Source organism: Aythya ferina (genome assembly GCF_964211825.1).
Source record: "Aythya ferina genome assembly, chromosome: 28".
In the NCBI taxonomy this organism is placed as follows: domain Eukaryota; kingdom Metazoa; phylum Chordata; class Aves; order Anseriformes; family Anatidae; genus Aythya; species Aythya ferina.
The window spans coordinates 1,260,977-1,273,962 of record NC_140325.1 but is presented as its reverse complement, the minus strand read 5'-3'; the positions used below and the strand labels follow the sequence as shown (position 1 = coordinate 1,273,962).

General features: G+C 71.1%; 3 protein-coding genes across 5 annotated transcripts; 1 reads left to right on the top strand and 2 right to left on the bottom strand.

The window, feature by feature from the left end:
- Nucleotides 1–44: 44 nt before the first annotated feature.
- On the bottom strand, nucleotides 45–1,710 carry LOC311424805 (lens fiber major intrinsic protein; the record flags this gene model as incomplete). The annotated part of the gene is made up of 4 exons (XM_084500213.1): nucleotides 45–452; nucleotides 726–806; nucleotides 922–1,086; nucleotides 1,351–1,710. The coding sequence occupies 4 exons, from the start codon at nucleotides 1,708–1,710 to the stop codon at nucleotides 270–272; spliced, it is 789 nt and encodes a 262-aa protein (XP_084356339.1). The 3' UTR covers nucleotides 45–269.
- A 792-nt stretch (nucleotides 1,711–2,502) lies between these two features.
- LOC311424803 (aquaporin-2-like) lies at nucleotides 2,503–4,974 on the bottom strand. Its single transcript, XM_084500212.1, has 4 exons — nucleotides 3,678–4,974; nucleotides 3,441–3,596; nucleotides 3,281–3,361; nucleotides 2,503–2,840 (listed from the first exon to the last, which is right to left on the bottom strand). The coding sequence occupies exons 1-4, from the start codon at nucleotides 4,047–4,049 to the stop codon at nucleotides 2,628–2,630; spliced, it is 822 nt and encodes a 273-aa protein (XP_084356338.1). The 5' UTR covers nucleotides 4,050–4,974; the 3' UTR covers nucleotides 2,503–2,627.
- Nucleotides 4,975–5,948: 974 nt separating this feature from the next.
- RBMS2 (RNA binding motif single stranded interacting protein 2) lies at nucleotides 5,949–10,903 on the top strand. Of its 3 annotated transcripts, none has more exons than XM_084499899.1 (13): nucleotides 5,949–6,279; nucleotides 6,446–6,600; nucleotides 6,717–6,775; nucleotides 6,913–7,004; nucleotides 7,112–7,269; nucleotides 7,408–7,487; nucleotides 7,580–7,689; nucleotides 7,832–7,878; nucleotides 7,968–8,061; nucleotides 8,178–8,225; nucleotides 8,696–8,758; nucleotides 8,862–8,936; nucleotides 9,019–10,903. In XM_084499899.1, exons 1-13 carry the CDS (start codon nucleotides 6,214–6,216, stop codon nucleotides 9,103–9,105), a joined length of 1,134 nt encoding a protein of 377 aa, XP_084356025.1. In that variant the 5' UTR covers nucleotides 5,949–6,213; the 3' UTR covers nucleotides 9,106–10,903. The 3 variants fall into 3 exon arrangements, with proteins under 3 accessions (XP_084356025.1, XP_084356024.1, XP_084356023.1); XM_084499898.1 differs by having other exon boundaries at nucleotides 5,954–6,279; nucleotides 6,449–6,600; nucleotides 8,651–8,758; XM_084499897.1 differs by having other exon boundaries at nucleotides 5,954–6,279; nucleotides 8,651–8,758.
- Nucleotides 10,904–12,986: the final 2,083 nt, after the last annotated feature.

Genomic DNA, 12,986 nt, shown 5'->3' with positions numbered 1-12,986 from the left:
GAGATCGGTTACCAAAATAAAGCGCAGGTTTAATTCACCGAACACAGAACTCCCGCCGCGGCGGGGCAGAGCGGGGCAGCCCCGGCTCGGTACCAGCAACCCCGGCTGTACCGGGCGGTTCGGTCCCGGTCCCGGTGCCGGTGGCCGCCGCCGCCCGCCCGCTGCGCCGCACACACACGCACGCACCACACGCACCGCGGCGGCCCCGTCACTGCAAAGGCGCGGGTGGGTGCGGGGGTCCGGTACCGGCTCCCCCCCCGGGACCCGGCCTACAGCCCCTGCGTCTTCAGCTCCAGCGGCTCGGCGGGCGGCTCGGGCGGCGGCTCGGCGGCGGGCGGCTCTCCCTTGAGGACGGCCAGGCGCTCGGCCAGGCTGCGCGGCCGCGGGCACAGCGCGAACTCGTAGAGCAGCGCGGCCAGCACGGCACCCAGCAGCGGGCCGGCCCAGTACACCTGCGGGGGGGCGGCGTGGGAGCGGGCCCGGCCCCCCCCCGTGCCCCCCTCCCGGTCCCGAGGTTCCCCCCCTGGGCTCCGGTGCCGGCCCCAGGACGCCCACCCGTCGGGGCGTCTGCAGCCCCGGGGGCTCCCCGTGTCCTAATCCCGTGTCCTAAGCAAGGGGGGGGCCGGGACCTGTCCCCCAGGGGGTCTCCGGCAGCCCCCCCTGCTCAGAGGGGTTGCTGTGGGGGTCACGGGGCCAGGACGAGGCAGGGCCCCCCCTGCACTTACCCAGTGGTTGGTGAAGTTGCGGGTGATGACGGCGGGGGCAAAGGACCGTGCGGGGTTCATGCCGGCGCCCGTGTAGTGGATCTGGGGGGGGAAAGAGGGGGCGGTGGGGGGCCGGCTGGCTGCCCCCCGCCCCGTGGTGACGCCGCCGGGGTCCCCGGGTGTGAGGGGAGGGTAACGGGGAGGTCCCCGCCCTTACCCCGAAGAGGTGGCCGAGGGCGAGGGAGAAGCCGACGGGCAGCGCGGCCGAGCCTGGGCGCCCGTCGTGGCGGTCGTCGAAGCTGGCGAAGACGCAGAGGATGAACTGGGCGGTCAGCAGCAGCTCCACCACCGTGCCCTGGCCCGGGCCCACGCTGGGGTGCAGCTGCGGGGGAGAGGGGCTCAGCGCCCGCCGGCACCCGGAGCTGTTCCCACATCCCCCTCCCGGTGTCCCCCAACCCAGTGCCCCCTCCCGGTGCCCGATGCCGATCACCCCCCCACGCCATCCCAAACCCCCCAGCACCCCAAACCTCCCCGGTCTCCCATTACCCCCACACTACCCCAAACACCCCCGGGATCCCCGTTCCCTCACCCACAGCCCCAAACCCCAGCCACCCTGGACCCCCCCACCCTCTCCCACCCCTCTCACCGCGCTGAGGCCGAGGGTGCCGCGCATGGGGGCCGGTGTCACCCCATAGAGGACGCCAGCCCCGGCCAGGGCGCCCAGCAGCTGGGCCAGGAGGTAGCCCAGGGCGCGGGGCAGGGAGAGCTGCGAGGCCATCAGGAAGGCCAGCGTGATGGCCGGGTTGAGGTGCCCCCCGCTGACGTGCCCCAGCGCCTGCACCAGGGTGGCCTGGGCCAGCCCGAAGGCCAGGGCGGCCCCCAGGACGCCGTGGGGGCCCGGGGCCCAGCGCAGCGAAGCCCCCAGCCCCAGCAGGGCATAGAGGAGGCTGCCCAGGAACTCGGCCAGGACGGCCCTCCAGAAGGAGGACGAGCGCAGCTCCCGCATGGCCTGGCCCCGCTGCCCGCCACGGCCCCGCTCCCCTCCCGGGGGCCGCCCGCACCCACCTTTATACGCCCCCCCCAGCCGGCCCCGGGGGGTGGGACCCCACCGCCGCCACCCCCCCTTAACCAGTTCGCTGCCCTGGATAGGGGGTGGGTGAGGGGCTGTGCGGGACCCCAGTGCCCCCCCCGGGGCAACCCCACGCCCCCAGGAGAGCAGGGACCCCCCCGGAGCCGCACGCCCCCCACCCTGGGGCTGCTGTCCTGGGGGGCTGGCTCTGACCCACAGCTGCCCTCTGTGGGTCCTGGGGTCAACAACAGGCTTGAGGGGTGGGGGGCAGCACCGAGACCCCCCCCAGCCAGGTTTTGGGTGACACTGCAGGGGGGCAGCGCTGGGAGCCAGCCAACCCCAACCCCACATCTTGGGGGCTGGGGGTGCCCCCGGTTCAGCCCCACATCCCGGGGGCTGCGGCTGCCCCCCCCCCCCCCCCCGGGGGGGCCGTGGTGGCCCCCCCGCCCCGGCGCTGGTTATTCAGCCTGGCTTAGCGGGCGCTAAGCCCCCGGGCGGGGGGATTAGGGCCGGGCCTGGCCATTGGCGCCCGCAGGAATCTGCCGGGGCTGCAGAGGCTGCGACAAAAAGCTTTGCTGCGCTCAGCGCCCGGCACAGGACGGGAGCAGCCCCTGGCCCCCACCGTGGGGCACAGCTGGGGGGGGGTGAAGGGATGAAGGGAGGGCCCCCCCCCAGCGACCCCCAACCCCCCGGACCCCCCTAGCCCCACAGCACCACTCTGCACCCAGCTCTGGCCTCAAGCCGCCTTTAATCCCCATGGGGAAGGAGGTTGAGGGGAGGGGGTTCAAGGAGCGGGAGCCCCCCCCCGGTCCCCTTTTTCTGCTGGGGGCACCTCGTCCCCCTGCTGTGGGGGCTCAGGCTGCGTCCTGGCCCTGTTGGGTTGGAGGGGGACCCCTGGGGGGGGCGGTGGAGGGCGAGGAGGGGGTCGGGCTGGTGGCCTCCACCGGCGCCACATCCCGGCAGGCGAGGCAGGCGCCCAGCTTCTCCCGCGAGGCACCGGGGGCGAAGACGAACTCGTAGGAGAAGGCAGCCAGCACCGCGCCTGGCACCGGCCCCAGCCAGTACACCTGGGGGGGCCACGTCAGGGGGCACCCAAGGGTGGGGGAAGTGCTCGGGGGCTGCCAGGGGGATGTGGGAGCAGGGGTGCCCTAAGGGTGCCAGGGGATGCTGGGGCAATGGGGCAGGGGGGGCACACCAGGGATGGAGGCTGACTGGAGGGACCTGCTCTAAGGGTGAGGGCCCAGGGGGGGTCCCATGTTTGGGATGGGGACACCAGGGGGCCCTGCCCCAAGGCTGGGGACAGGGGGGACCTGTCCTGTGCTGGGGGGACCAGGGGGACCCAATCTGGGGGTGCAGCGGAGGGTGAGAGAAGAGCTCCCTGTCCTGGGGGGAGGATGGGGTGGGGGGCAGTTCCACGCTGCAGCCAGGGGCACCCATCCCCACAGCAGTGTCTTGAGGAAGGGGTGGGGGAGACGGGGCACAGCACCCAGGGGTGCCACCGACTCACCCAGTGGTCGTCCCAGATGCCGGTGACGATGGCGGGCCCCAGCGAGCGGGCTGGGTTCATGCTGCCCCCCGAGAACGGCCCCTGGGGGCAGGGGATCAGGGCTGGGCAGGAGGCCGGCAGCCCCACGGTTGAGGTGGGGGCACACGGGGGGGGTCCTTACCGTAGCCAGGGCACCGGCAGCCACAGCGCTGCCCAGGGCCAGCCCGGCGGGGCCGGCTGCCCGGTTGTTGGCGGTGGCGAAGGCGGCGAGCGCCAGCTGGAAGGTGGCGAAGGTCTCCCAGCCCCACGCCTGCCCCGCCGTCCCCGCCGCGCTCACCTGCAGCCACAGCCGAGCCTCAGCGCCTGCCGGCACCGGGATGGGGACGGGGACGGGCACGGGGACGGGGGGGATGCTCACCCTGGTGACCAGGCTGGCATCGTCTGGCAGCACCGAGCGCGCGGCGGCGGAGGCCAGCACGGCCCCGGTGCACTGGGCCAGGAGCCCGGCGGCCCCGCGCAGGGCGCTCAGCTTGCGGGTGCAGAGCAGCGCCAGCGTCAGCGCCGGGTTGGCCTGGGGGGCCCCGAGGGTGTGGGGCAGCGCCGCGGCCGCCAGACCCCCCGCCAGCGCCGGTGTCAGGGGGCTGGGGGTCGCCGATGCGCCCAGCACCACCCCCACGAAGATCAGCGTCGCCAGCGCCTCCGCCAGCACGGCCCGCCAGAAACAGGCGCTGCGCAGCTCCTGGGGGTGCCACGGAGAGGGGCGGGAGGTGACGGGGTGACAGGGTGACATGGTTATAGGGTGACATGGTCATGGGGTGACACGGTTATGGGGTGACATGGTGACAAGGTGACATGGTGATGGGGTGACAGGGTGATGGGTTGACATGGTGGTGGGATGACAGGGTGATGGAGTGACAGGGTGATGGGGGACGTTGGTGGTGGGGCACCATGGCAATAGGGTGCCGTGGTGACAGGGGACCTTGGTGACTGGTTGCCATGGCAACGGTGTGTCATGGTGACAGGGGACCTTGGTGGTGGGGTGCCATGGTGATGGGGGATCCCGGTGATGGGGTGCCATGGCAATAGGGCGCCATGGTGACGGGGGACCTTGGGGACTGGTTGCCATGGCGACGGTGTGTCATGGTGACAGGGGACCTTGGTGACGGGGTGCCATGGTGATGGGGTGCCATGGTGACAGGGCGCTATGGCAATGGGATGCCTGAGCCGTGGTGATGGGGGTCCTTGGCAATATGGCAACTGAGTCACCATGGCAACCAGAGCCCCCCCAGCAGGAGGGGGCTGCCATGGCAGCTGTGGGGTTGCTGAGCTGGGGTCAGGGTCAGGGCCACGGCTGGGGGCACATGGGGACCCCCAGGATGGGGTTAGGGGCTGAGACCTCAGAGCGGGGGTTGTGGGGCACGGCAGGGGCTGCCCACCCCCACCCCAGGACCCCACAGTCAGGGCTGGGGGGCAGGTGGGGGGCCGAGGGGTACCAGGACCTTACCTCCCTGATGGCCATGGCGCAGCTGCGGGGTGAGCGCAGAGGATGCCCGAGGCGGGGGCACCTCCCACCCCCCCCTTCCCACCCCCCCCCGGATTTAGGAGGGGGGGGAGACCCCACGCTCAGCACAGGGCATCACCGGAGCACAGGAGGGGGCTCCCCGTGGGGCACAGCCATGGATGGGGGGGGGGGGGCTGCAGGGGTCCTGGATGGGGCTGGGGCACCCCAAGGTGCTGTGGGTGCCATGGCAACGAGCCGGGGCACTTTGGGGGGTTGCCACGGTGACCGGTGCTCCATCCCCAAGGGAGAGATGAAAGGCAGGGATGAAAGGAGATGGGGGGGGGGGGAGTGAGGGGTGCTTATGGGGGGGGGGCAGCCCCAGCAGCAAACGGGGCCGCTCCCGCTCCCGCAGCGGCACCGGGGGGGTGCTGGGGACCCCTGTGCCGGGGGGCAGCCGGGAAGGCTCGGTGCTGGCGGCTGGGGGGGGGGCTGCAGCCCGTGCCCGCCGCTGCCCCCCAGCCCCTGCTGCCTGCTGGGGGGGGGTGGGGGGGGGCCGGGCCCCACGTCCCTGCCAGCTCAGCAGAGCGCGGCCCCGCACGTGGCGTGAGTCAGCGGGGTCGGTGCCCGAGGGCCTGGCTCAGCACGGCCCGGCCTGAAAGAGCCAGAACAATCCCTGCACAAAGGGGCGGACGGACACGGGGACGGACACGGGGACAGCGGGGTGGACGTGCGGTGGGCACCGTGCAGATGGGGCCTGGGGGGGATGGGGGGGGCAGCCCCATCGCCCCCATCGCCCCCCCCAGCCCCTCCATGGGGCACAGGCGCTGTGGGGAAGGGCCCCGGCGCCTGCCCTGCCCCCCCCAGGACCCCTCAGGCCCCCCAAAAGCCCCCCAGACCCCCCCATGCTCCCTGCCCCCCCCCCTCCCCGTCCTGCCCCCAGGAGCCCCCTTGAGGGGTGAGGGGAGGGGGCAGGGTACAGAGAGGGGCCAAAATGGCGGCGCCCAGCGCGGCTTCAGGCGCGGGGCGGGGCCTGTCCGGCGTCACGTGCCGGGGGAGGGCGGCACCAAGATGGCGGGCGTGCGGGAAGGGAGGGGGGGAGAAGGGGGGGCCACGTGACCGTCCCCTCCAAAATGGCCGCGCCCACGGCTCCGTGCGCCCGCCCCGCTGAGGCCTAATGGCGGCGGGCGGGCGGGCGGGGCCGGGCCGCCTTAAAGGGGCCGCGAGCCCCCAAAGGGGCTCAAACCCGAACCCTCTGCACCGGGAGAGCCCCGTACGGGCCTGGGGAGGGGGCACCGACCCCCTCCGTCCCCCCCCGAGCCCCGCGTTGAGCCCCGGTGGCGGCGCGGGGAGCGCGGGCGGCGGGCGCTAGGACCCGGGCGGCGGCGGGGCCCGCCCCGGAAGCGGCGTGACGTCACGCGGAGCCGCCCCGCCCCGCCCCGCCGCGCGCTCGGCGATGCTGCTCTCGGTGCCGCCGCGCCCCGGCCTGGCCGCGTTCGCCTGCAGCAAGGGGGGCAAAAAGGTAAAAAAACAACAAAATAACCCCAAAATAAACCCAGAACCGGGGGAGAGGGAGGGGGGGGGTGCGGGAGGGGCCTAACCCTGCCCCGCCTCCCCCCGGGGTGTGTGGGGGGGAAGGGACCGGGGGGGGTTAAACCGGCTCCGTGCCCCCCCCCCCCGGTTCCCAGCAGCCCTATGTGCCGCCGCCGCCAGCCATGGGCCCCCCCAGCCCCGGCCCCTGCCCCCCCGGGGGAGCGGGCGAGCAGCTGAGCAAGACCAACCTGTACATCCGCGGGCTGCACCCCGGCACCACCGACCAGGACCTGGTGAAGCTCTGCCAGCCGTGAGTGGGGCCGGGCAGGCCGCGGGTGCGTGCCTCCGGGGGCGGGGGGGGGGTCACCGGGGAGGGGAGGTGCAGGGGGTGACCCCCCCCCCGGTGTGTGTGTGTGTGCCCCGCAGGTACGGGAAGATCGTCTCCACCAAAGCCATCCTGGATAAGACGACCAATAAGTGCAAAGGTTTTCTTTTTTGGGGGGGTTTTGGGGTCGCTCCCCTCTTTTGGGGTCCCCCTCGGGGTTTGGGGGTCCCCCTTCTTGTTTATGGGGGCCCCCCCCAACTGCCTGTCCGTGCTTCTCCCCCCCCAAAAACCCTCCAGGCTACGGCTTCGTCGACTTTGACAGCCCCACGGCGGCCCAGAAGGCGGTGACAGCGCTGAAGGCCAGCGGGGTGCAGGCGCAGATGGCCAAGGTACGGGGTCCTGGAGCCCCCCTCCCCACTGCTCCCCCCATTCCGGGGTCATCCCGATCCCGTGCGACCCCCTGACCCCCCCCCCCCCCCCGTGTTTCCCATCGCAGCAACAGGAGCAGGACCCCACCAACCTCTACATCTCCAACCTGCCGCTGGGGGTGGACGAGCAGGAGCTGGAGGCGCTGCTGAAGCCCTTCGGGCAGGTGGTCTCCACCCGCATCCTGCGGGACCCCCACGGGGCCAGCCGCGGCGTCGGCTTCGCACGGTACGGGGCCGGGGCAGGGGTTGGGGGGGGGACCCAAAATAACGAAGGGGGTCGGGGGGGGGGCGCTGTGCGAGCCCTGGGACGCCCAGGAGGGTCTCGGGTGTTGCCCCCGCGCCCCAGCCCCGCTCCCCCCACCAGGATGGAGTCCACGGAGAAGTGCGAGGCCGTCATCACCCACTTCAACGGGAAGTACATCAAAACGCCCCCGGGGGTGCCAGGTAGGCCGAGGGGGGGGCAGAGAGGAGGGGGTCCCAGGCGGCGGGGGGGCCGGGTGGTGGCACTGTGACACTGACACCGCCCCCCCCCGCAGCCCCCCCGGACCCCCTGCTCTGCAAGTTCGCGGACGGGGGGCAGAAGAAGCGGCAGAGCCAGGGCAAGTTCGTGCCCAACGGGAGAGCCTGGGCCCGGGATGGCGATGCGGTGAGTGGGGGCCAGCAGGAGGGGGGTGGGCAATTTGGGATTAAAGGGGGGGTGCAGCAGGGTCTGCCTCCCGGCAGGGACCCCCCCCCATTGGGAGCGAAGGGGCCGTGGGGCAGCCCCAACCCTTCTGTCCCCCCCCCAGGGCACCGTGACCTTGGCCTACGACCCCACGACGGCGCTGCAGAACGGGTGGGTGCTCTGAGGGGCCGGTGGGAGGGGGGGCTGCTGGCTGGGCTGCACGCCCCCCACCCCCCCTAAACCCTCCCCGTGCTCCCCAGCTTCTACACCGCTCCCTACGGCCTGGCCCCCACCAGGATGATCGCGCCCACCGCCCTGGCCCCCTACCTGCCCTCGCCCGTCTCCTCCTACCAGGTACGTGGGGGCCCTGCGGGACGGGGGTGTCCCCACGGGTCTGTGGGGGGGTCCCTGTGGGGCCGGGCCCACCCCGGGGTCGTGCCCGCGGCCCCCCCTCACCGGCTGCTCCGCAGGTTCACAGCCCGGCCTGGATGCCCCCCTCCTACCTCGTGCAGCCCACGGTGAGCCCCCGGGGGGGGGGTGGGGGGTGGCGGAGCTGGGGCCCTGCCCCCACACCTGCCCCAGGCCACGCCCCCCCGTGACCCCGCCCACTTGCCTCCGAGGCCCCGCCCACTTTGACCCCCTGTGAGGGTGCCCACTTTGCCCCTTGGGCCCCGCCCACTTTGCCCATGCCCCCGCCCCCTGTGGCCGTTGCCCCGCCCCCGGTGCCCCAAGGCCACGCCCCCATCCCAGCCCCACCCATGGCCACGCCCCCAAACATTGGCCACGCCCCCACCCCTGTGCCCTGCCCTTCCCTCCGCCCCCTCCAAGTCCCCAGGTCGCCCCCTCCCCCCTGCCCCCCCCCTCCCCCCGCCCCCCCCCTCCCAAATGCCCCCCCCACTTCTCCCCCACCCCCCCCGTGCCCCCCCCTGACGGAGCCGTGCAGGGCGCGGTGCTGGCCCCCGCCGTGGACCACGCCGTCCCCCTCCAGCCCTCGGTGGTGGCCCCCCTGGCCCAGCAGCTCGGCCACCTCTCGCTGGGCAGCACGGGCACGGTAAGGACCCCCCCCCCCTCCTCCCCCACCCCCCCCACGTTGTGCCCCCCCCCAGCCCCCCAGCACCCTCCTGACCCCCCCATTTCATCCCGCCCCCCCCCAGTACGTGCCTGCCACCGCCCTGCCCGGAGCCTTCCTGCCGCCGTACCCCCCGGTGCCGCCCGCCATCCCCCTGGAGGTAAGCGCTGGGCACGGGGGGGGGGCTTTTTTGGGCCGGGGGGGGGGGTCCCGGCCCCCTCCCCACCGCCACCTCCCCGCAGGACGGCAGTGCCGCACCGAGCCACGGCCACGGCCCCGTGGAGTCGCCCTCCGAGCCCAGCGCCTTCCCCTACCCCTACCCCAAGTAGCAGTGGGGTGAGGGGGGGGGGGGGCGGTACCGAGGGACCCCCCCCACGCTGCTGCCGTCCCCCCCCCGGGGGTGGAGCCCCCCCCCCGGCTGCCAACTGCAGGCGATGTCGCCCCTTCCTCTGCTCCTCTTCCTCTGCAAGGGGGGGGGCCTGAAATGAGGGGCCCTGTGCTATGGGGGGGGGGCGGCCCCGCAGCTCCCGCAGTGTCTTTGCTGCCCCCCCCCCCACCCCGTAACCCGGGCAGCCCCCCCCTCGGAGGGCTTTTTTTCCTCCTGCATTTTATAAAAAACGAAAACATCAAAAAAAAAAAGAAAAAAAAAGAAAAAAAAAACGGAAAAACACCCCCCACCCCCGGGGGGGGGGGGCTGGGGCTCCCCAGCTGCAGCAGCCCTGCCCCCCCCCCCACCAACCTTGTGCTTCCACGGCCCGCAGCCCCCCGCCAGCCCCCCCCCTTGAGCTGCGGAGCCCCCCCCGTGCCTTCTGCTGCCCGGTCAGTGCCCCTGGCTCTGGGGGGGCATCGAGGGGGGCAGGAGAACAGTGACAAACCCCCCCCAAAACGCCCCCCCCCCACATAAAGTCCGGCTCCCCGGGCCCCAGCCCCCCAGCAGGCCGGGGGTGCTGCCCCTCCTCTGCCCCCCCCCCCCCCGCAGCCATTTCTGTCCCCGGGGGCCGGGGGCTGTGCATGTCCCCCCCCGCCCCTTGCCCCCAGCCCGGGGGGGGGCAGGACAAGTGCAATAACCCCCCCCCCCCCCCCCACTGCTTCTACTGGCGACGGGCGCCCCAAGGGCCAGCCAGGCACTTTAGACTCACCCTGCCCCCCCCCCCCCCCAATTTCCCCCCCCTCAGCCTCTCTGGGGGCCACCGAGCCCCCCCCTCCCGCCGTGCCCCCCCCGCTTGCGCAGCGACAATCAAGGGGGGGCCTGCGGGGGGGATGGGGATGGGGGGGGCGTCTCTTTTAACCAAAGATTAGGGGTGCTGAGCTGCCCCGGGCCCCCCCCCAGCGTTATTCACCCCCCCCCCGGGTCCGTCCGTCTGTCTGGGGGGGGGGGCAGCCCCCTCTCCCCCCCTGCCCCCCCCCACCCCCCTCAGCTTCCAGCTGTGGGGCTGGCCGTGCCCCCCCCCCCCCCCTCAGTGCCAGCTCTGCCCAGGGCTCCCCCGGTTCTTCCAGCCCCCCCCCAGCGCAGGGGGGGCCCCAGACCCCCTCCCTGCCCCCCCCCCCCGGGGCAGTGGGCTTCCCGGGCCCCCCCATGGGGCTGAGGGGCCCCCCCCGGCCAGCAGGGCCCCCCCTTTCCCCCCCCCGCCACACATCTACCTCACCCCACAGCTCGGCGTGTGCCCAGCCCAGGTTTTTTTGCCGGGGGGGGGGGGGGGGGTCATGGCCCTTTGCCCCCCCCCCAGGCTGGCAGCGCCCCCGGTTTCCAGCCATCACCCACCGCTCTCGTTGCTGCTAGCGCTGCCCCCCCTCGGGGTTGGGGGCCCCCCCCCAAGGAAGGAACCAAAGAGGGAGCCCTGCAGACGCCCCCCCCACCCCCCCGGGGGGGCCCTGGCGCTGAGCCCCCCCCCAAAACCCTATTTCTGGGGGGGGGGCTGAAGGGGATGGGGGAGTGGGGGGGGCAGGGGAGGAGGGGTGGGCGCTGGGGTCCCGCCTGCTGGAGGGGGGGGGGGTTGGGGGCCGAGATGCTGTGGCCCCCCCTCCCCCGCCCCAGGCCCCTCGCGCCCCCCCCCCTTTAATTTATACGTAGCGCATTTTGTACAGGTTTTTAAGTTGCTTTTTTTTAAGAATCTCGAGAGGTTTCTAGTTTTGTATTTCTTCCTCCTGCTTCCGCGCTCCGGCCGCCTCGCCCCCCCCCCCAACCCCCCCAGGACCCCTTTGCCCCCCCCCCTCCACCCCACACCCCCCCCCAGCTCCCCCTTCTTCCCTCCCCCCCCCTCCCCTCTTTTGGAGTTTTTTTTTTGTTTTCTTTTCTTTTTAAATAATAAAAAAAAAAAAAGGCGAGAAAAGCGACTGCCTCTGTCGTGTGTTGGGGGGGGGTCCCCGCCACCCAGGGCCCCCCCCAGAGACGGCTCAGACCAGGGGGTGTCTACCAAACGTGAGTTTTTTATTCTCGTAACGCGACACGCACGGTCCTACAGCTCGTGGGGACACCGACAGGCAACCGACAGGAGGGCGAGAGGCGGCGGAGGGGGGGGGGGGGGGCTTTGTTTTTTTTGTGTTTTTTTTTTTTAATTTTTTTATTTTTTTCCATTTTTTTTTTTTCTCCTTGAAACCTTATTAAAAATGAGATTGGTCCTAAAAATATAGAAAGAAATCAATTTAAATTCACCAAAAACCTGTACATTTATCAAAAAAGTCACTAAAACGACACGGCTGGTTATAGAAAAGGCGGCCGGGGGGGTAAGGGGGGGGGTGAGGGGGGGGGGGGCTGTGGGAAAACGCCCCCGGCCCCGAGCTGCCCCGGGGGGGGGGCGATGCAGAAAGGGGGTGGTAAAGGTGGGGGGGGGGGGGGGGGCAAAGGGGGGGGTGAACTTGAACTGAAGGAACACGAGAACGCTGCAGAGACTCCCGAGAACTTTCCCACGACGGAAAAAAACAAAAAAAAAACAAAAAAAAACAAAAAATAACCAAAAAACCAACAACAACAACAACAAAAAAAACCCTAAAAGCTGAGGGCTCCGAACCATGACCGAAAAGCAAACCCCAACAAAAGTTTGTTACAGCGCAGTTCTTTAGATAAAATATAAATATTTATGCGGCATAGAAAGTCAGTTCAAAGAGACTTCAAATCCACCTCTTGTCTCAAAGCAAAAAAATAAAAATCAAACCAAACGTTTCTGAGGTTTATCCGATAGAAAAAAGGCTACTTTGAAAGACGCGGGGGTAAGGGGGGGATGGGGGGGGCGGGGGGGGCGCGGCCGGGGCCCCCACCCTCCGCCCAGGTAGGTGAGTTGTGTTCAGTGCTCTGTGGGGGGGGGGGGAACGCGCCGGGGCCCCCCCAGCCCCGCCGGCCGCCGAACCCCAGAGCGAGTACCCGTAATATCCTGGCCGGCGGGGCTGGGGGGGCCCCCACCGTGGCCGCAGGACCCCGGCCCCCCCCCACCGTGTCACCACCCGGCGTGGCCATAAACCCCCCCCCCCCCCCCCAAATCCTAATTCCTGGTGGGGGGGGGCAGCAAACGCCCGCCTGAGGCTTCAAGTCCCTGCTTGGGGGGGGGGGGGGGGGATGGGGGGGGCCGGGCCCCCTCCCCACCTGGAGCTGCGGTAGCGTCCCTGAGGGGTCCCAATTTTGGGGGGGCGGGGGGGGGGCCTCGCAGAGGGGTCGGGGGTGGAGGGGGCCGGGGTCTTCCTGAGAAGTGGAGGCAGGGAAAGGGCCGCGGGGCCCCCCCCGCCCCCCCCCCATCCCCGTTTGGTCCCTGGAGCCAGGTGCGGGGGGGGGGCGAGAGGGGGGGGCAGCGCCCACCCCGGCGCAGCGGGCGGGGGTCCTACAGCAGAAGGGGTGCACCGGGGGGGGAAGGGGGGGGCCCTCCCGTAAAGTGTCTGCGCGGGGGGGGGTGGGGGGGGGTCCTGGCCGGGCCGGCGAGCAGGGGGGGGGCCGCGGGGGGGGGGGCTAAGTCCACTTTACTGGCCGTTAATGCATGTAGACGCTGCACAGGAGCGCTCGGACACATTCACTACGAACTATTGCTATTATTAAATATTCCCAGCGGGGATTATTTCGCTTTCCTCGTTTTTTGTTTTTGTTTTTTTCTTTTTTTTTTTTCTTTTTTTTTTTTTTTTCTTGTTTTGTTTTGGGGTGTGAGGGGGGGAGGGGGAAGGATACGGGGCGGGGGGGGTGGAGGTTGGGCTTGCTGCTGTTTTTAAATCGGAAAATAAAAATTTAAAA

What these genes read in the sequence shown, in the direction of transcription:
- LOC311424803 (XM_084500212.1), bottom strand. Translation starts at nt 4,049, where the DNA reads ATGTCACCCTGTCACCCCGTCACCTCCCGCCCCTCTCCGTGGCACCCC. An exon ending in CTGCCGGTGCCCTGGCTACG is followed by an intron (nt 3,362 to 3,440) that starts GTAAGGACCCCC and finishes CCCTGCCCCCAG; the next exon opens with GGGCCGTTCTCGGGGGGCAG. An exon ending in GCATCTGGGACGACCACTGG is followed by an intron (nt 2,841 to 3,280) that starts GTGAGTCGGTGG and finishes TGGCCCCCCCAG; the next exon opens with GTGTACTGGCTGGGGCCGGT.
- RBMS2 (XM_084499897.1), top strand. Translation starts at nt 6,214, where the DNA reads ATGCTGCTCTCGGTGCCGCCGCGCCCCGGCCTGGCCGCGTTCGCCTGC. An exon ending in CGCGGCGTCGGCTTCGCACG is followed by an intron (nt 7,270 to 7,407) that starts GTACGGGGCCGG and finishes TCCCCCCACCAG; the next exon opens with GATGGAGTCCACGGAGAAGT. An exon ending in AACGCCCCCGGGGGTGCCAG is followed by an intron (nt 7,488 to 7,579) that starts GTAGGCCGAGGG and finishes CCCCCCCCGCAG; the next exon opens with CCCCCCCGGACCCCCTGCTC.